Genomic DNA, 13,412 nt, shown 5'->3' with positions numbered 1-13,412 from the left:
CTTTCCCTCCTCATGCCCTGACACCCAGTAAAGCTTCACATATTTCAGGCAAACTGACTGTAGCCTACTGATTGTATTGAACCATTGAATACCACAAGAACTACAGCAAAAACACACTTTATTGACAGTTCATCAAAAAAAGAAAACAAATACACACAAACACACACACACACAAACTGACATCATAAAAATATTCACACCTGAGAAATTTTTGATTTGATTTTTAGCTAATGTAGCTAATAAGTAGCTAATGTAGCCATGTGTAGAGCAAGAGCAAGCTTCATGGAAGCCTGGAGCTGGGTCGTCTAGGCGACACAGATGAGGCGAGGGGTGGGGTCGGGTGTGGTGAGGAGGGGAGGGTCTCAAAGATGATGATACACTGGGCAACTTTTTGAGCAATGCGTCTGGGCAACGATATGATAAGATGTTGTCTGGACTGTCTTGACCGCGATAACACTTGTCAAGAAAACCTGGGGTGCATTTCTCGAAAAAAACATAGTTGCTAACTACAGTAGCCTACGTTAGCTACTTTGTTGTTTGCAATGCAGTTTCCCATTGGCAACTAGCCAAGTTGCTAACTGACTAGCAACTATGCTTTCGAGAAACACACCTGTGGATCAGCAGCCGACAACTTTTCTAACTATTCCATCAGATTATACGGAGCAGATCATAATAATAACGCCCATAAAGCAACATTGCTCAAAAAGCTGCCTTGTGCACCATTCCCTTCAAGGCAGTTTGAGCAGTTAGTTTGTTTCTACGGCGACTGCAGGGGCAAAGAGGATGGGGTGGCGGGTGGCGATTTCCGATTCGTGAGGTTCAGGTCCCCGTTGTGTAGCTTCCAGAGGAGCTCCTCGTTCTCGCGGGATAGACGCTTGTTCTCTTTGCTCTCCTTCTCCAGGTTCTCCTGCATCGTCATCTGGTCCACCGACAGTTGCCTGATGAGAAGGGACAAACACGCACGGCAGATTATTAGCCTGGATAAAGAGAACAGGAGAGCACTCCACGTTGTGTATTTTTGTTGCCCGGCAATAAAATACACAACGTGGAGTGCTGTCCTGTTCTCTTTATTTTGTATATTTCTTAAGGAATGAGCACAAAGTTGCTTTTAATTTTGTTTCAGTTGAGCGTGTTACACCTCTTAGTTGGATTATTAGCCTGGTTAATCGCACCTGCATGTCTCTTTGCTTACTAATTCAGCAAACCCTGTAGTTAGCCAGACCAAACTCTAAAACAACTATTTGACCATATCATCCTTTTTATGCATATTTTCCAACATCAACCTGTATGAACATGAAAACATATGGGATTTAAGCATCCCAGGTCATGCACATTTGAGGGTGTTGGGCTCCTTCGATCATAGGCTACCCCCTCTTCAATCCAATAGGTTTTCATGTTCATACAGGTTGTTGTTGGAAAATATGCATAGAATGGACGACATGGTCAGAACACGTGTTTGCCTAATAATTCTCCACACCCTGTAGCGTTGTCCTCTCCTTTCTCTGAAGGAGATGCAAAGGGCCTGTCTAGCTCACGTTCATGAAACGCCTCCATATGCTAAGTTACAACTAGCTCTACTGGTTGAGGTTACAATTGATTAGTTCAGTTAAAAGATGAGTGAAAAGGAGTGGGTGGTCTGGTGCGTCATTGCCTTGAACACGCCTCTACTGAAACTTTTGAAATGCTTGCTTGAAATGCTTTAATTGGTTGCCATTCCATGGGGTGACAGTTTAGATAGCTTGGTTTGGCAGATTACGATGAAAAACGAAATTTCATGAAGAGTCACAGGAAGGATGGGTGGGCTTAGACAAATGTGGCCCCTATGACAGTGTATTGTAATATACAAATGTGGCAGTCTCTGGAGACCACCAGTCCATCCAGTCCAGACCTGACTATGCCAGGAGCAGATATGGCTCAATGGTTAGAGCTCTGACCTTTAGATCAGAACTATGTAGGTTCAAATCCCACCCTTACCAGCACCTTCATCCATGGCTAAAGTCAGCCAAGTGTAATGTAATGTACTGACAAACGCAGAGGTCACAAAGGCGAGACACGTACCTTGCCAACGACACGTGTCGGTCCATCCGGGCTTTCAGGTCTTCATTCTCTCGCTGGATCATCTGTAGAGACTTCTCAAGCTTCTCATTCTTCTCCAGCTGAAAGACAAAAAACCCACAAGATTGCCTCAATGACATGACTGATACAGGCTAAAGATATGCCACACTAGTATGCATAATACGCAACACTAAAATGTATGCATTATGTTGCCTCTTCTGTTTTTCAGTTAGTTCATAATTTGGTAAGTAGATTTGAGAAAAGCCCGTCTCTACCCTTATGGACAAATGCAGTTACATCAGCGATAAAACTGGTACGTTAGCTCTTAATAATAAGGGATGCATAAAAAGCATGATAAAAATGTAGTAAATAATTAACTAATGACGAATAAAACATTAAGGACGTGTGAAACTGCACTAGTGTTGTGAATATGAATCCGTACCACTTTGTCCATCTGCATGAGCTTCTGGTCCTGTTGTTGGAGCTGTTTGCTCTTGATGTCCAGCACGACCTTCAGACTCTCCAACTCTTGCTCCAAGTACAGCGTGTGGGAGTCCTTCTTAAAACAAAACACAAAAGCATTAGGGTCAGGGTCAGCGCCATTTTTTTGGTCTCAGACGTCAGCTGGTACAACCATAGCTAATGCCCTTGAATGAATTAGTGATTGGTAATTAATGTGCTGCCATGAATATGCTTCTTGGATAATCCACTAAAAAATAATTTCATCCATACAATACAATGAATATGCTTCTTGGATAATCCACTAAAAAAATAATTTTAATCCACACAATAGTGGCATTAGCTGTGGTTGCACCACCTTGACATATGCTACTACTGAAAGGTCATGGACCCATTAGCCAACCTCCAAACCCAAAACTATATGCTTTATACAGTAGACACGTAATGTGGCTTGGGCTTCCAAATGTCCTTAATATTCACATTACTCATACAAAAAGTATATAATAGGGTCATACATGTTATATTTACATATACAATATTTAAAATTCTTTCTTTTTTCCTTTTAAAGATTTTTTATTTATTTATTTATTTTTAGACTTTATTTTGGACAGGACAGGTAGACAGGAAGCGAATGGGGAGAGAGACGGGGAGGGTTCAGAAGGACCCGAGCCGGGAATCGAACCCGGGTCAGCCGCATGGCAGGCAAGTGCCCTACCGGAAGGCCACGGCAGGGCCTCAATATTTATATTTTATAACTATTCTAGTAGCACAAGTAAAAACAGGTTGGTTTAGCAAATATCCTTCATATTTGTTCTCAAATATTATGTGTCAAACATGTTACAAGTACACCTTTTTCAACATGATCCTCTACCCCGTCATTGCAGAGATCAAATGCATTTCTGGCCTGGTGTCCAAAACATGATTTAAAGACCACTCAAATTGCCATCTCACACAGAGGAAGGGTGGCCCCACGAAACGTTTGAGACAATTGAGTGTTTGTTTATTCATTTACTTCGATTTTGACTTTGATTTTCTTCACTGACAAACTTAAGCACCCATTGTGGTGCATTACAGGGTGGGCAAGCGCGCTTCCTGATTTTGTTAAAAGTTTCAAATGTTCAAAGAGTATAATTATTATCAATGCTCACAGTCTAGCCATGAGAAACAACTGAGCTGCCACACAGAGCCGGATTAACATGGCCAGGGGCCCCTAGGCTATAGGTTGCTGTGGACCCCCCCCTAAGGTAAATTTCGCAACAAAATTACATAGACGGTGTCAAACTTTCGAGCTAAGAATTAAGGATAACATGTCCGCCAACTAGGGAGAGTAGTATTAACAAGATCCAGAAGTGACATGACAGACAAACATTTTCCATACTGCATTTTGTCATAATTCTGCCATTTCTGACTTTTGGTCAATCAGGGCCCCCGTGGCAGATGGGGGCCCCCTAGGCTGCAGCCATATCTAGCCTGTGCGTTAATTCGGCCCTGCCTCCACATTCTTGTCCAGTAGACCAAGCAAAACACAGCAGAGTGTAACGGAGGCTAACTAGCAGAGTTGGCGTGGAACCTCCCTCCCAAAGCCTCATACAGTGTCGATGCCGTTGGACTGGGAGACTGGTCTCTTGGTCCAGCGGTATCGTACTGTGTCTCCCATTGCCGCACTGTTGTAGTTGACGAGGTCGCACGTTCGCACTCTGAGGAGGACGAGCAGGTGCAAGATGACCTCCATCACAAGAGCGCTGAGGCATGACTTCATAAGTAATACGTAAGCCACACACGGCCATTATTGCCCTTTTAGACACACCCTTAGGACTCAGGCACACGTTTGCAGGGGAGGTGGCAACTACAGAGTTAATGAGGCAAGACGCCTGTGATACGACAGATAAGACTTGAAAAATAAATGAATAAACAAACACTTAACAATTTTCTTTTTGATCAACTCACATATGTTTTTGGCTCACACCCTTCCTCAGTGCGAGATGGAGATTTTGCCTTTTACCGCAGTAGGTGGTGGTGCCTTGAAATAACTGTTACCCCAAATGACAGCTTCACACGGGTGTGGTGGTAAGCAGGGCTCTAAATTAACAGCAGCCAACCGGCCAAATACTGGTGAAATTTCAGTGACCTGGGTGGCTGGTAGAAAAGACAAACTTACTAGCCACTTTAACCCCATTAGTGAGTGTGTGTTTGGCTAGTAAGAAAAGAATAATCTCTGCTAGCCATGTTGGCTGGTAGTGAGACAAGTTTATTTAGAGCCCTGGTGGTAGCCTAACCAAGTGAGTAATGCAAAGGACTCATTATTGCTGAACACTAGAAGCAAGTGCAGCATCTGCAGTAAAAGGGAGATGTGGTCTTAATTACACCAAGTCTGAGGAGTTTAGTGGTAAGCAACTTTGAGAGACGCTTAATCCAAGGACCTTCATTAGTTCTGGTCAGTGAAAAAGGGAGCACTAGTTGTAGTTATATCTCTCTAGGGAGTCATCCGTCTCTAGGGAGGTGACATTAACGACTCTTTACACCAGTGGTTCTCAACCTTTTTTTGAAGAAATGCCCCCTTGGCCTCATCACAAACCTCCCAACGCCCTCTTGACATCATAAGACTGACAATGTCCCCCTTAATATGAAATAATTAAATAGACTAATGCCCCCCAATAGCAACTAAGGACCGCCCCCTCTCAGCTGTATCCTTCGCATCCTCTCATACAGTTCTCCAACGCCCCCTGGGGGGCTGTACCACTGTAACACTACTTTACACATTGATATGCGAACTCCTTTTTCAAGTGCTGAAAGAAGGGATGTTGTAAAGCAGTGATTCTTAACCTTTCTTTCTTCAAGCACCCCCTTACCTTTGCCCAAGACAAGGTGCGCAACCCCAACCCAAATTTCTACATGTGTATACGTACACAAAAGGATTTAAGTGATTAATTACAATGATTCTTGCATGAGACATTAATCAATACTTTAATGACTTTAAATGGAGACCAAACCATGTTTGTGTTTTGATTTGGCCTGGTTATATGTTATGTTCCCAAACAGAATTATAGTCACAACCTTTACCTCACCACAAACATGATTCCACGCACCCCCTGAAATCTCTGGTGCACCCCCAGAGGGTGCCCGCACCCCAGGTTAAGAACCACTGTTGTAAAGGATAATTGCTAGAGCTACCTTCTACATGAGGGGTTCCCGACCCTTTCCAAATTAGGGCCCGCTTGAAATTTTCACAAATGTTCGGTGGCCCAATTAACAATGAAACTCAAATAATTAAGTAACAACAACAAACATACAAATATTATTTAGATGTTTAAAAAAATATTTCAAGTCCCACTTGGAATATCTTCAGGGCCTATAGTTTTGAGAGTCACTGTTCTGCACTGCACTGGGTTACTGCGCTGGCGACCCGGGTTCGATTCCGGCCCGGGTCATTTGCCAATCCTTCCCCGTCTCTCTCTCTCCTGCTCGTTTCCTGTCTCTCCTCTACTGTCCTGTCAGAAATAAAGGCAAAAAAAGCCCTAAAACCCCTCCAAAAAACAAAGTCCATTACCTGAGCCTCTGCAGCCATCGCCTTCCTCAGCTCCTCGGCCACTTTAAGCTTTTCATTGAGAGCAAGATTGTCCGCTTTTAGATCTTCAACCTGACCCTGAAACAGATTATCAGCAACATTACAAGTTGTACTATTCTCTCAAACCAAGCCAAGTTGAGAAACACTATACAAGTAGATATGTGGTTCAATTGTATCTTTAGGATCACTTACTGTCAAGTTGTCAATCTCATGCAAAGTTGTGTTCAATGTCTCAAGTTGTTTTTCTTGAGTTTGACAGAGTTCTGAAGAAAGAATTTAAAAAAGAAAGTTAGTCATTTTCAGAATGGAAGGACAGGTAGTGGTGTCAATCCTGGGTTCGGAAAGTAAAAACTCGGCCACAAATGTACAGCTCTGAATCAGATGGTTAGATGAAATTAGACCAGCTACTCAGCGAAGTCGCCCGTGTTGGAAGGAAACTATCAAGGGTTTTTACTTCTGGATTTTTTACACCTCTTATCGGAGGCACTACTGTCCCACAAGACAAAAATCATAAGGCTGAACAGTAACCTGTTGAAGGTGAAGATTGTGCACATCCCAGGAAAAGGGGCAGGACAAAGGTTGACTGTAGTTTCAAAGTGAGAGGTCCGCACACTTAAAATCCTTTTTGATTTCTTTTATTATTTCATGGCTGGATAACGTTTCGACTTCTCAGTCTTCATCAGAAAACGAAACGTTATCCAGCCATGAAATAATAAAAGAAAACAAAAAGGATGTTTAGTGTGCAGACCTCTCACTTTGCAACTATGAACAGTAACCTGACCACAGGCAAATAGTACAAGACGACAGAGGGGGGAAAACAAAAAAGATAAGGCTGACCAGCGTCCAGATAACTCACCTGCTAGAGATTGTTCAGCTTGCTGTTTGATGCTCTCCATCTTCACCGAGTGGCTGGCCTCCAGATCGTTCATCAGGACCTCGTGCTGATGTTGTAACGTCTTCAGCTATGAGGAGAGACGCACACACGCACGCGCACGCGCACACACACGCACACACACGCACACGCAAGTGCACGCATACGCACACACACAAGCGCACACACACGCAATCGCACACGCACATGCACACACACCTATGTTCAGATGGATGCTGACGGTTTCCTGGATGTTTCCACACACTTCCCGTTATTAGTCAGCCCTCATGAAGCACAGATATGAAGGAAGGAACTATTTCAAATAAAAATATGAGGTCTAGGCAGCAAGTACAATGTTGTGCAACCATGATATTTCCAAGAAAAAAAAGTCAAATTAAAGACTGTAATAATTACAAAACAAAAGTTGTGTATTTGAATGCATAAATAGATTTTTTGGGGGGTCTTTTTCGACTTCATGTGATAGGACAGTGTGAGAGGTGGACAGGAAGCAAATTGGGAGAGAGATGGGGAGTGGTCGGCAAAGGACCCGGGCCGGGAATTGAACCTGGGTCAGCCGCATGGCAGGTGAGTGCCCTACCAGTTGGCCACGGCAGGGCCTCTACAGCATAAATTGGTAGAAAACAGGTCTAGCCTGAACAATTTGTTTTTCATAATTAGTCTGCTCTATTTTTCTCCTTCATCCAGGCCACGCTATCCAAAGAGTTACACCAGAGATTCTTTAAGTATAGAGATATGCCAACATAATAGGTTTCTATGGGCACCTAACATGACACCTAACATCTGCCTAAAGGGGCGTGTCATAATGCTCCTAGCATTGAATAGAACAGTCCTCAGGTCTGCCTAGGTCTGCCTAAAGGGGAATTTCCCCCCCAATAATAGAACCCGGAAACAATGGGCCAATGGAACCTCTCTCTCTCTACTCTCTCTGGTTACACTGTAAGAAACTGGGTTTCCTTTTGGAGCTTGAAGCAATTTCGTCCCTCACTCAAGAGACATGTAGGGAAACCAACATATCTCTGGAAATGCAACTTAACTCACTTGGCTTTTAGCATGATTAAACCTTATTTCCTAAACATTATGATTAACAGGGTGGATGGGCCAGACAGATCTCTCCACCTAGAACAAACAAGACTAGCCCTGTACATGAAGTCATTAATGGGAATAGAGCATATCTGAAAACGAAAACAATGACAGGGTAGATGGCAATGATAAGTTTGAGGATCATGTTGAAAAAGGTGTACTTGTAACATGTTTGACACTTACTATTTGAGGACAACATAAAGGATATTTGGAAAGCCGGCCTGTTTTTACGTGTGCTACTAGAATAGTTATGAAATATAAATATTAAGGCCCTGCCGTGGCCATCCGGTAGGGCACTCGCCTGCCATGCGGCTAACCCGGGTTTGATTCCCGGCCCGGATCCTTTGCCGACGCCTCCCCATCTCTCACTCATTTCCTGTCCCACTCTTCACTGTCTGTCCTAATAAAGTTGCCCCCCCCCCCCCAAAAAAAAAAAAAATCTAAATGAAAACATTCAGATCAAAAAAGAAAAAGTTGCAGACTTTTTTGTTTAGTTTCCACACCTACACAACATCTCTTCCCTCCCCTCCCTCTCACCTGGTCCTCCATCTGGGCTTTGCACTTATCAGCCTCCTCCTGATACATCTGAGAGAGAGACAGAAAGAGAGAGAGAGGGGGGGGGGTAGAGAGAGAGAAAGAAAGAAAGAGAGCGAGAGAAAAGAAAAAAAGAGAGAGAGAGAAAGAAAGAAAAAGAGCGAGAGAGAAAGAGAGGCAGAGACACAGAGAGAGAGAGAGAGAGAGAGAGAGAGAGGCAGAGACACAGAGAGAGAGAGAGAGAGAGAGAGAGAGAGAGAGAGAGGGAGGAAAAGACTGACTTTATTGAGCCTGAAAGCAGATGAGGTACACATTTAGAACACAACTGCTGGCTAGGAGACCACTTGGGATTTCAGGCACACTGAGTGATACATGCAATGTTCAATGTACTGTAATGCAACACTGACAACACTAAAACCCTGCCGGATATATTTATCATGTAATGTGATATAGTGGAATGTAAAATATTAGTGTTTAACTACTGGTGTGCCTATTTTTATGTACTACTGTTATGATGTAATGGTAATGTAAATGCTGGGCTGTATTACGGCTCTGTCATAGTTGTCTGTGCTGTTCCATGCATTATGTTGCTGCCTGATGACGACATACTCATAACATTTGTGTAAGGAATTCTGGGATGTGGGGTCAGTGGAATAAATGGCTGGCATGGCGTAAGTCGCACTGCTCTGCTCTGTGTGTAGTGTGTTCAATACAATTTTAGCATTCACAACATTGGCGATCTCCAAGTCCCATATCTCAGATCAGTGGTTCTCAACATGTTTTTAACAAACACTTCCTTGACCTCATCACAAGCCTGCCACTTCCCTTTAGTATTAACAAATAAAATACACTAATGCACCTCAATTTCCAACTGAGCACCCCCCCCCCTCCACTCCCCTTTCAACTGTATCCTTCTCAATGTCCCCCAAGGCCTCTCTAATGCCCCCTCAGGGGCTCTAGAGTCCCTGTTGAGAAACACTACCTTAGACCCATGTCCCACACCCCAAAATGTAATTCCATTATGTGTAACATGCAATATGCCATTAAAAATGAAAATTAAGTCTGCACACCAAGCTTCCGTTTGTCTTATTTTAATGTGACGTTTCGGGCAGCATGCCCTTAATCACGCTGCCCAAAACGTCGCTACATTATATTAAGAGAAACGGGAGCTTGGTGTGTGGACTTTTTATTTTTCATCTGACTTTGCTAGTCCTGCACCCCAAAGCTTTTCTGAGATGGATGTGCATGTTTTTTTGTTTGTGTAACATGGCAATGTATGCTGTAGATCAGTGGTTCTCAACCTTTTTTTAATGAACAAACGCCCCTTGACCTCATCCTAAGCCTCCCAACACCCCCTTGACCTCGTGATAAGGCTCTCAACACCCCTTTTGGAATTCAAAAATTAAATGGACTAATGCCCCTAATGACTACTAGGCACTGCCCCCTCTCAACTGTATCGTTCTCAACGCCCCCCTCGGGTTCCCCAACGCCCCCTGGGAGGCTGTAGCGCCCCCCGTTGAGAAACACTAGTGTACCTGGTGTGTCTTCTCCCACTCGGCGGCGTAGAACACCTGCAGGCGCTCCTCCAGCAGTAATAATGTCATGTAATGCAATGTGTACTGTACTGTACCTGGTGTGTCTTCTCCCACTCGGCGGCGTAGAAGACCTGCAGGCGCTCCTCCAGCTGGGCCAGGTCCACACGGTGCTGCTCCCTCATCTTCGCCACCTCCTCCTTCTCCAGCGCCAGCCGCTCGCATGTCTGGGAGGAGTTGGCTACAGGAAGAACAACAGGGACAGTTAATATTACATTACATTACATTACACTGCATTTGGCAGACTCTTTATAATCAAAGCGACTTACAAACAAGGACATAATCATAGCCAACATCACCAGCAGATACAAAGTACATAGGAAATATACCAAAAAAAAGTTAATAGATGATATATGACGTTCCTTATGTCTGTTAAACTGTTAAATCAGGAGTTGGCTACAGGAACAACAGGGACAGTTACATTATATTACATTTAGCTGAAGCTTTTTTTTATCCAAAGCGACAATGTTTTAGAAAAAGGGTATTGGTTGCAGGTCCTGGAGCAATGTGTATTTAGGTGCCTTGCTCAAGACTGAGCACCTCAGCCATGGATGAAGATGCTGGTAAGGGTGGGACACAGGGTGGGATTTGAACCTGCAACAGTCTGATCTAAAGGGAAGCGCTCTAACCATTGAGCCATGGCTGCCACAGTTAATAAATGCATGACGCTCCTTATGTCTGTTAAACTGGGGGCGCTATTGCGCAGCGCGCTAAGCCCCCCACATTGCCCACAGGGACCCTAGTTTGAGTCCAGCCGGGGTCATCTCCCGATCCTCCCCTGTCTCTCTGTCCCATTCGCTTCCTGTCACCATCTTCGACTGTCCTATCAAATAAAGGCATAAAAGTCCCCCAAAAATATACAGTATATATATATATATATATATAAATTCTGTTAAACTGTTCAATCAAGCCTAAAGTTGATTTTGTCTGCCCATTTTTCTCCCTATCCTGAGGAGACATTTCTAACAGCAGGAGGTGTGACCAACCTATCAATATTGACAGGGAGGTCACACCTCCATAATAACATCAGCTGTTTTAAAGCATGTCGTGCATTAACATCCATGTGACCCTCTGAAAGTTACACCGTTGAAAGTGTCAGGTAAAGGATAAAACTGTTACATGTCTGAAACAGAAGAAAAACCTAAGACATCATGAACAGCATTTAGAGGAGATGTGCTCAACTCCAGACAGGGTACAAGTAGTAAGTATGAGTTGGCAGATGGTGATGTTTTTTTTTAACGTCATCTCTGAGGTAAGCATGTGCAGTGACTTATCTACAATATCCAAATGTATTCCGTACTGCCTGGTAATGCCTGCCTAGCCAGGCTGTACCCTCCTAGTGACGCATCACTTTCAGCGTTGCAACTAGTCAGGTCAAGAGCAATGCAAGTAGTTTCTGAGTTCCCGAAAATAGGGGAACTCCTCCCACTTTGTCAGGAAGCACACAACCATAGGGAGGCAGGTCAACTATGCCGTTTGGGAAATGTTAATTGCTATGCTCTTGATCAGACCAAGTCTTGAAGAGATTTGAACGTCGATGATAATCATGCTAATGCCTGCCCAGGCTGTTGCACCTCCTCTAAAGCGAGCCCTGGGTAGGTTGTCTTTCTGTCCACTCATATTCCTGCTTCAACACACTAAATTTCGTGTTCAAGTCATTTTACTATATATATATATATGTATATATATATATATATATATATATATATATATATATATATATATATATATATATATATATATATATATATATATATATATATGTGTGTATGTATATATATATATATATATATATATATATATATATATATATATATATATATATATATATATATATACACACACACACATACATATATATATATATATATATATATATATATATATATATATATATATGTATATATATATATATATATATATATATATTAGTGGAATATGTGGGTGAATTGTAATACACATCTGGAATGGTCTCACGGGCCAAATAAAGTGACCATGTGGGCCAGAATTGGCCCCCGGGCCTGGGTTTTCACACCCCTGCTCCAAGGAATGTGTGTGTACCCGACCGTGTTTTTTTCTGCTTGTATCTAGGTAGTGAGTCGTTGGGCAGAGCTTAGAAAGGTAAATACACAGGTGCGCTGCTTAATAACCTGTTAAACTGCGGTTAAACCGTTTGAATGCCAACTGTTGGTACCACCCACAGCCTTCAGTTTGCTTATGGTGTAATTGATCTTTAATGTTGCAGTCTGGCTGGCTTGCTTGCTTGGCTGTCATCATGGAGCAACACGGGTTGGGACACTTTCTCCTCTCATTACATTATATTACACTAAGCTGACGCTTTCATTTTTATTCAAAGCGACTTACAACTATTATTTTCAGGTTATTGGTTACAGTTCCTGGAGCAATGTGGGGTTAGGTGCCTTGCTCAAGTACACTTCAGCCATGGATGGAGATGTAGGGAGAGGTCACGGGGGATTCGAACCGGCAACCCCTAGATTGAAAGACCAACTCTCTAAACACTAGGCCACTGCTGCTCCACGGCTGCTCCTCTCCTGCCCACAGTGGGTGGCAATTGTAAATACCATAGTGTCTTTCACCATGTTTCAATTTGTCAACCATTAAAATAATTCCAAACTCATTTAAAAGTTGGAAAGAAGTGAAACACTTAGTGTTGCTTTAATCTCAGATTCCAGATACCCGAGTGAATATACGTTCAGTAAGTGCATTACCAAGTTTAATGTAAGCATAACAAATGATGTACAACATGACAGTACAGACCTCCCATCAAGAGGCTGACCTGAACCCTTAATATTTTAAGCCACAAAACACCATCATTAGAGAGAGTTTGTGGATTAGTACCCTCCTGACTAACTGAGAATAACATTTGTGCTTAACCCATTTTGTCCTAAGCCCTTTTTGGGAAAGGTGCCCTCTCCCTATTAAAACCTAAATATCTCAGCCTCCGAACCACATAAAAACATGAAATAAGTTGCAAGTTAAGTTGCTAGAGCCATCATTTTGCACTAGAATGTGTTCATTCAGCTCTAACATACCCACAGTTTTAATAAAACAGCTCAAATCTCAAGAACCTCAATGCAGTGTCGCTCCAGGACACAATGGGTTAAAGCAGACGCAGCCGAAAGTAGACACAGGCGTCAGTTGTGCCTTTAGATTTAACCACCGCTTGCCCACAGTTGACACTTGAGTATGGCCTGCACTGGCACAACCATCCATT

General features: G+C 43.0%; 1 protein-coding gene across 3 annotated transcripts in view; it reads right to left on the bottom strand.

Annotated features, from left to right (window-relative positions):
• Positions 1–101: 101 nt before the first annotated feature.
• Positions 102–13,412, bottom strand: part of mtus1a (microtubule associated tumor suppressor 1a) — a 44,924-nt gene continuing 31,613 nt past the window's right edge. For 2 of the 3 annotated variants that reach the window (XM_063190372.1, XM_063190374.1), the window contains 8 exons: positions 10,216–10,358; positions 8,589–8,636; positions 6,936–7,041; positions 6,272–6,342; positions 6,062–6,157; positions 2,498–2,614; positions 2,059–2,156; positions 102–938 (listed from right to left, as the gene is read on the bottom strand). In XM_063190372.1, coding sequence (XP_063046442.1) covers positions 758–938; positions 2,059–2,156; positions 2,498–2,614; positions 6,062–6,157; positions 6,272–6,342; positions 6,936–7,041; positions 8,589–8,636; positions 10,216–10,358 — 860 coding nt within the window. In that variant the 3' untranslated portion in view covers positions 102–757. The remainder of the gene's footprint in view (positions 939–2,058; positions 2,157–2,497; positions 2,615–6,061; positions 6,158–6,271; positions 6,343–6,935; positions 7,042–8,588; positions 8,637–10,215; positions 10,359–13,412) is intronic. The other variant, XM_063190373.1, reaches the window with a different exon arrangement.

Source organism: Engraulis encrasicolus, chromosome 23 (genome assembly GCF_034702125.1).
Source record: "Engraulis encrasicolus isolate BLACKSEA-1 chromosome 23, IST_EnEncr_1.0, whole genome shotgun sequence".
In the NCBI taxonomy this organism is placed as follows: Eukaryota; Metazoa; Chordata; class Actinopteri; order Clupeiformes; family Engraulidae; genus Engraulis; species Engraulis encrasicolus.
This window is presented reverse-complemented; position numbering and strand designations above follow the sequence as displayed.